Source organism: Trichogramma pretiosum, unplaced genomic scaffold (assembly GCF_000599845.2).
Source record: "Trichogramma pretiosum strain Unisexual culture from Peru unplaced genomic scaffold, Tpre_2.0 scaffold6, whole genome shotgun sequence".
NCBI lineage: Eukaryota > Metazoa > Arthropoda > Insecta > Hymenoptera > Trichogrammatidae > Trichogramma > Trichogramma pretiosum.
In genome coordinates, this window is record NW_019641678.1 from 1,110,108 (window position 1) to 1,118,164 (window position 8,057).

General features: G+C 42.9%; 2 protein-coding genes across 2 annotated transcripts; both read right to left on the reverse strand.

The window, feature by feature from the left end:
* Window positions 1-33: 33 nt before the first annotated feature.
* Window positions 34-1,000, reverse strand: LOC106658247 (protein transport protein SFT2). The gene is made up of 3 exons (XM_014380109.2): window positions 711-1,000; window positions 433-584; window positions 34-362 (listed from the first exon to the last, which is right to left on the reverse strand). The coding sequence occupies exons 1-3, from the start codon at window positions 894-896 to the stop codon at window positions 92-94; spliced, it is 609 nt and encodes a 202-aa protein (XP_014235595.1). The 5' UTR covers window positions 897-1,000; the 3' UTR covers window positions 34-91.
* Window positions 1,001-5,769: 4,769 nt separating this feature from the next.
* On the reverse strand, window positions 5,770-7,863 carry LOC106658229 (serine/arginine repetitive matrix protein 2-like). Its single transcript, XM_014380086.1, has one exon. The coding sequence runs from the start codon at window positions 7,861-7,863 to the stop codon at window positions 5,770-5,772; it is 2,094 nt and encodes a 697-aa protein (XP_014235572.1).
* Window positions 7,864-8,057: the final 194 nt, after the last annotated feature.

Sequence of the window (8,057 nt, forward strand, 5' to 3'; positions counted from 1 at the left end):
AATCATTGTATATTTTGTACAAATTGTTTACACTATTTACAAAATTATTTCACAATATCTGCCTGTCAATAATTGTTATTTAATTTAATAACTAAACAGACAAGGTTGTGCTAACTGATGACTTGCACATTCTTGAAAAAAATATCAATCCAGTGGTTCCTCCAGGCACAGCACTAATTAGAAAAGTCAACATCGCAATCAACTGGCACACAGCACACAACACAGTTAAGGGTGTTGATTGCAAATGCAGAGCAAAATATAAAGTTCCAGTTAATGTGGCTATGTACACCAATGAAAACAATCTTCTCTCAGCAGAAAATAAAGATTTCAAGTAACTCATGGGTCCCCACAAAAATGCAAAGCTGTGACATGATTAATACATCATTAGTGGATCAAAATATGTGAACTATCTATTCAAGATTTATCACATACCTCATTAAAAAGAATAAACTTCCCATGGAGTATAGTAAAGCAAATTTCCTAGCTTTTAAGATTAATACTGGAATATAAATAGCAGAAAAAGTGAAGCACACGATACCCATGAAAAAACACAGTCCAAAAGCAGTCAGTCTTTGCATTCTCGTCTATAACACAAAGATAAAACATTAAGTTATGGCAATTGTTCTTCAACATTTTAGAAGACCTACTGCTTCAATAAATTAATCTTTAAATTAATCACAAAATTAAATTATCTACTGTTTAGGACTAACCAAACTGCAGCAATCTTTTTGGGCACGAAAAATGCCAGATTCTTGTCTCTCTTCGTCTGAACTCCGGCCAAACCATTTTCCGATGTTGGGCTTTGACAGGGACATAGCCGGCATGTTAATTTTGTATTGTTTTTCATTTTTACTGCTCAAAAGATACTCGTTCAGCTCTTTATTTAGATCAGCCATTTTGACACGACGAATTCAACTGCTGATATCGGAGCAGCTATAAAACTTGCAGACAACATACGTGTCCCGCGAGTAAACTGTTTACGTTTCGATCGGTAAAACAGTTGCGTCAATCGTGCCAAGTGTCAAAAACTCGATCCAGCTGAAACTTTAAAGGGAAAGGATGATGAAAAATTCAAAACACCTGATTAGATTTTCAAACTTATATTTATTTAAACAAATCAACATTGACCTTTTTTTTATTGTGTTTTTTTTCTTCGTCGTTTATATCATATCGTGTCGTCGTTTATTAATTTATTTGTTTTGCGTGTAATCACAAATAATCTCGATCTCGCTCGGTTTTGCATGAGTCGATGCGGAAAAGCACAGAGAGCAAATTTTTCCTGTACGACAGAATTGCCGTAAGTTAATAGATTAGCTTCGTGTGTTAAACCTACCAACAACACGCTCGCGTCGTCGAGTAATATTTATTCAATTTTTTTTCTCATTATTTTCTTACAATTGTCATCGTTACATTATTCATGTCGTTTATATTATAAGTAATTTTTTTTCTTTCCGTTTGTTCTTGTATTCATTAAAAGTATTAAGTTCAGATTATCACGAAAAATTCGAGGGGGGATACATCGGATACATCGTTTATAATGATTATTAACTTTGTTGCTGTTTAATTGTTTGTCACTTAAAATTTACAAAAACAAAAAACAAATAATACGAGCGCATGTGTAATAAACACGTGTCGCAATGAAACACATCGTTCGCATCATGCAATTAATATTATAAGATCGATCAGATCACGCACGTAATGCATAAAAATATACATTAGATAATACATAATAATATCATTGGTAACGCTGGACTAGAAAAACGTGGTTGAGCACATATTCTCTCGTGTTATAAGAGTTTTAATATTACTAATTTTATAATCGTACTTTTGTATTTACTTTGGGTTATTTTTTTTGTTTGTTTCAATGAGTGTGCACGCTATATTTTTTTTCAACTCTCGCATACTTTATACAAAAAATTTGCCCGATAGCAACGATTTTATAACGAAACGATTTTCAGAAATCGTAAACGATAGTAAAATTATAAATTCTGGATTGAAATGATGCGCTATACATTTATCACGTTTCACACCGTGCCGTACACGCACACACACATTTATAATATATTATTTATATAATTTTTTTTTTCGTCGCACAATCACAATCGCATTCGCGCGAATCCGTGATACCCGACACCACGATCGTGTCGTTTTTCGCTCGCGCCACTAAGCTCTTTCTTCCGGCGCGCAGAAATATCAGTCGTGACGTAACGATCGGCTCGCTGCGATTACACTCGTCGTTATACAGTATTTGTTATGTTATTATTTTTTTTTTACACAATATCAAATAAATCGAGGGAAGGAGGGGAGGATTTGTCACATAACCCGCACTCGTTCGTTTACATTCGTTAAATATTTAATTAATTTTCATTCACTCTTTTTTTGCGATTGAGGTAATTTTTTTGTTTAATGCTAATGGCAGTACTTGGGAGATACATTGTTTACTAAAGTGAATTGAATTCATCATACTTTGTAGTAGTTCGCTCGTAATGTCTAAAAATTTCGAACGAAAAGAAAGAAGTAATGATGAGCTTTAGCTTTTGTTTTTTCCATTTACGTATTTAATACATAGTTATGGCACTAAAAAAAGAGCGACTCTCGTTTGCTTTGTACAAAATATTGCTATTTAATTGTCAATGACTTTTGTTGTCTTTTCAGGAGAAAAATGTATCAATCGGATAAGGCTAAATGCTTCTTTCTGTGTTAGCGTATGTCACTCTTTGCAATCGAAAAACAAATTTTAACGATCAAAACGATATACACTGACTCTATCTTTGGCTGGCACAATTTAGCTAATACAATATGAGCTACTTAAAATACAGAATTATGTAGTATGTACGTACGGGTGGTATGTATGCTGTTTGGTATAGTAGTTTTTTTTTTTCATTAACACTTGTATCACTGTACTCGTGCGAAATCATTTATCCTTTTTTTTTGACACTTGAAACCTTTTTTGTTTCGTCAATTTAATTCACGTATTAACGAATGAGCATTACGAAAAAACATTATCACGATTGATGTATACCTCGATAGAGGCGAAACGCGATCATTTATGTCTTTAATAAACATCACATGGTTATTTGCTTTTATTTGCCGTCGCGTGTACTACAAGATAGATAACGTTTATGCTTTTTACTAATGCATATACTTGGTTGATTAACTTCTTTTTTTAGAACTGTTATTATTCGATTAGTTTTCAACAAGTACGAAAGAACAACTTACGACTACACTCGAATTTTTTCATATACGTTTCACTCAAAAAGTTTGTACAGTCGGTTTTTTTGCGTCATGAGAAGCATAATTTGAATATCAGAAGGGCATATTTAATGAGAAAAAGTCGGTAAGTCTCGTTTAACATCTTTGGAATTCGTAATTCACGGTAAAAATATGAAGAAATGAAAAAAATAATCTATCTTCTGTTGCAAGATATTACACGTGTATTAATCATTGACACTCATAAATTCCTCGATCGTAGCGCAGCAGCCTTTTTCATCGTTCAATTTCTCGTTTTTTTCTCTTTATCCTTTTTTTTGCATTAGCCTCGTCACCTTACTTGCTCAGCTATTTCTTGACTTTTACAAAAATGACTTCTTCTTTTTCGTCGCTTCTAATTATCATTTCGTCCGCGCAATCTTTGCAATGTACAAAATTACGTGTCAAATTGTCTTCTCGTTCGCATTACGCATACACACATGCACACACCACCCTTCCTTCGTTAAGTTATATTTATTAATGTAGTAAACAGTAGTAATAGTAGTAAAAAATAATCTCATTATTATTATAATTATTATTATTATATCAAGTACATAAAAAAGAACAGAGTAATTTTCGTCGTCGCAAATATACATATCGTTACGCGTATACAATATTTAATAACGTCGGTGTGCGCTTGCCACAATGGCGCACACAATCGGAATAATAATGATCTTAAAAAAAAAAACAATAACAAAGGTGTCATACCATTTAATTATAGATACATCATCCAAGAGTATAGAGATATTATCGCAACATGTCTCTCTGTATATACGGGGAGTACGAATATAAACCTTCGCGTTAACGGAGTATTTTTGGTTTTTTGCATTATCATTTCGTATTTATACATGATTAATTTGAAACAAGACGATCGTTTGACTATATTAATGTATAATATATAACTTGTTTTTTAAATAGAATTTATCGAATTCGGCAGGAATCAAAAAGAAGTATAATAATTATCATTATATGCTTGTGATTATTCGCTAAAAGTGAATTGCCATAATTCAACAAACAACAATCTCGTGTTTTTTTCTCAGCGCTTGCAATGATACATTTAATTGAAAATTGGCCGTATGCTTGTTCGTAGGAATCACTCGGTCCAATTAACGATCGACAGAAGATTAAACGAACACGCGTATAATAGATGATAATCGGCTTCACGAAATATGCTACATAATGCAAACGATGCAAAAGAGTCTCGAGATAGTCTTTGTTATAATACATATACGTATTATATATTCAAACGTTCTTCCGTTGATTTTCATGGATTTTTTTTCTTTCTTTCATCTATATTTTTTTTGTTTACAATAGTGACTAATTATTTTTCACGTTATATTGCACGCACCGGCATCGCTCGCATGCGACAGGGGGAGAGGCTCGGAACGAACCTCCACCCACCCACGCAAGAATCGCGAAGAGTTTAAATTTAATGTCTGTATATCAATAATTGCATTATCGTGCAAATTTATCATTTACTTTTTTTTCTGTCGTATAATATATATATAATATAATATTTGTCGATACTATTTTTATCCATTATATCCATATTTATAATGCGTGTTGCGTACGTGTGTGAGTGTAATACGTGAAGAAGGTGTTTCGGCAAATGCGTATATTTTTGTCCGAGTTTTTTTCTCATATTACTGCGTTCATATCGGGCTGACGACGTTTATTTATTTTTTTTTTGTTTTCGCCGTCGATCCAATAATAGTATTATAATGTTTCTAAGCACTCGCTCGCGGGGGAGGTGCACTAATGTGTATTATAATTAATTACTATGTACGCTCGTATACGCTCAAAACTGCATTCTCTCGCTATATTATATCGAGTAGATGTAATCGTGTATGTATGTGTGTGTGTGTGGGGGTGGGCGTGTATCAATAGGGATTATTTGTGTGAGCAAATTCGCAAGCTCAAATACACATAATTTTTCGTTTATATATAATATAGCGAATGATCGCGTACATAATGAGGAGACTACTTACGATCTAAGCTCGATATCTTAATTTTTTTTTTATTCGCTTCTATATCGATTAATCGTAAATGTTACGTATCGTATAGTAATAATAATCAATAATAATAATCAATAATAATCAATAATAATCCATAATCGTAATTATTATTTATAACGAATGTCGTTGAAGACGAGAAGTCGCGTGCATCCTCTCTTACGCGCAAATTACGTATCATGTATTTTTATATATTGTGTGTCGTCGTGTTTATTTTTATTTCTATTTAAGCTTCGTCGCGGCCAACGTAAAAACGAAACAGCCTCTGCATCCAGCCCCTCGTTATTATTAATTTAACTTTTTTTTCTTTTTAATCGTCTGCATCGAATCATATATATTCAATATATTGTAATGATACCATTAAATATATAATTAACGCTAACTTCGTTCAAAGACGTTTACGGCCTCGGCCTCATCGTTTGACTCTCAAAGAAATTGGCATGAAGAAGATCGTTAGTCTCGTTGCCGCTGCTGCTGCTGCTATGTCATAGGCGAACGGGATGATCGTTCAGACCGTCGTGACGTACTCGCGTAGCTCGGCCTCGAGGTCGACCCCCTCGTCGTATTCGTAGTCGTCCTCGTCGCCGCTGAGCCAAGGATTGTAGCGCGCCGCGTCCTCGCTCTTGGCCCGGAAGTAAAGGCCCCGCTTGACGCTGGACTCGGTGCGCCTCTTGGGCCGGACCTCCTCGCTGAGCGATCGCTTGCTCGCCTCCATGGTCGGTGCCTCGAGCAGCAGAGCTTTCGAGCGCAGAAGTTGTGGTCTGCGACGTTGATTCTGCTGCTGCTGCTGTTGCTGATAGATGTCCTGGTCGTCGAGTCGAGGATCACCGCGACGCGTCGAGTGCTTGACGGTGGAGCGTCGCTTGTCCTGTCGCGTGCTCTCCTGCGACTTGGCTCGCATGGCCGCCTTCTTCTTGCTGCTGGTCGAGCGAAGCTTGAAGGTCGATCGCTTCTCGGGCGGCGGCGAGGGCGTCACCGCCCGCACGGACTGCTGCTTGCGCACCGGCGGCGGAGTCGGCGGTTTGGGCGCCCAGACGGGCGTCGACAGATCCGGGGCGGGTGGACTCGGCGGCGGCGTCTCCTCGCGCCAGGCGCCCTGATACATGGGAAAGGCCGAGACCTGATTGAGCATGCGCATGCGGAAGGCCTCGTCGTCGTCGTCGGTGCCGCTGCTGACGCCGTGCTGCGGAGTGGCTATCGGAGGCGGCAGGTGCGTCGGGGTGACGCTGCTGAACTCGTCGCCGGGCTTGGGTGGATCCTCGGCCCCGTAGATGCTCACCTGCTTCTCGAGGGTGCTGTAAGCCAGCGGGCCCTCCGAGCTCTCCGCAGCCGGAGCAGCCGCGTTGGCGCTCTTGCCGATGTGAATGGGCGACTCGTAGGGCTGCCACTGGATCTCGTGGACGACTTTCTTGGTGTCGCGTCGTCGCATGCCGACGTTGGGCAGCGGCGAGTGGCCCTCGTACGGAGCCCACTTGGCGTCGACGAGGCTGACCTCGGGCGAGATGAGCTTGCGCACCAGTCGATTGTCGAGGCGATAGACCTGGCGCGGGTCGGGATCCGGCGAGAGGCTGCGGCGCACGCTGTACTTGGGCCGCTCCTTCAAGCTCTTGCTCTTGGGGTCCTTGTCGCTCCAGAGCTTGTGGCCCTTGGGCTCGGACGGCAGCGAGAAGTGCGGCTTGACGGCCCACTTGGATCGCATGGCTTTACGCTCCTCGGCCATTCGGGCCTTGTCCTTCTTGCTGGCCTTGCTGTTGGCCTTTTGAGCCTCGGGCTGTGGCTGCGGCGACGGGGTCCTGGCCTGCTGCTCGGATTGCGGCACCGGTGTCAACGATCGCGAGTCGGTGGCGCTCGGCCGTTTCTGCAGCAACTGTTGCTGTTGCGGCAAGTCCTCCGGTGACAGGGACCTCGAGGCTCTCAGCGAAGGTCTGCGGCTGTCCTCGGGCGTTTCGTCGCTCGGCGAGGGCGACAACGAGACGGGCCCCAGGCGCTTGGCGCAGGTGCAGCGCTGGCGCGGATTGGCGTGCACCTCGGGCACCTGCAGGTGCTCGGTCCAGCGGGGCTCGCGGCTGCTTCCGGCCATGCGGCAGTCGTCGCTCAGGTGCTTGCGCAGATCGTGCTCCGACTCGGGCTTGAGCGACCACTTGTCCTTCTCGGCGCTGTGATGCTTGCGCAGATCGCCCCGCTGGGGATGGCTCCTCGGCGTCAGGGTGCTCTGGCTACGGTGGCAGCCGCAGGTGGTGCTGGTGGTCGTCGCCTGGCCCACGTCGCTGCGCGAGCTGTGCAGCTCCCAGCGGATCTCGGCGCCCTGGCTGGCGTGCTTGCGCAGATCCCGCAGGGCGTCGTCCGGCGACAGGAAGCTCCGGCAGCGCCGACCGTCGCTGCTGACCTCGAGGCCGCCGCTGCTCTGGGACTGGCGCAGTTGGCGCTGGCGCTGGTCCAGCGTGTCGAGGTCCTCGATCGTGTAGGAGATCTCGAGGGGCCGCCGGTGGCCGCAGTCCTGGCAGCGCTCCGAGTCGTCGTCCGTGGTGGCTCCGTCGTCGCCGGGGCTCTGGACGTCCTCGTCGGCCTCGTCGTCGGCCTCGTGGCCGCCGTCGCTCGTCATCGTCGTGTCGAGGGTCGAGTCGAGCAGCTGCAGCGGTTCACCGCCGGCCGAGGACTTAGAGGTCGACGGGAGCGCCGCAGCTGCATCGAGACTCGCAGTAGCAGCAGTCGAGGCAGTTTTGAGGTCAAGCTGCGTGGGCCGTTTTTCCACGACTGGCTGACCGCTGTCAGAGGGTCGTGACGTCGCAGCGCTGC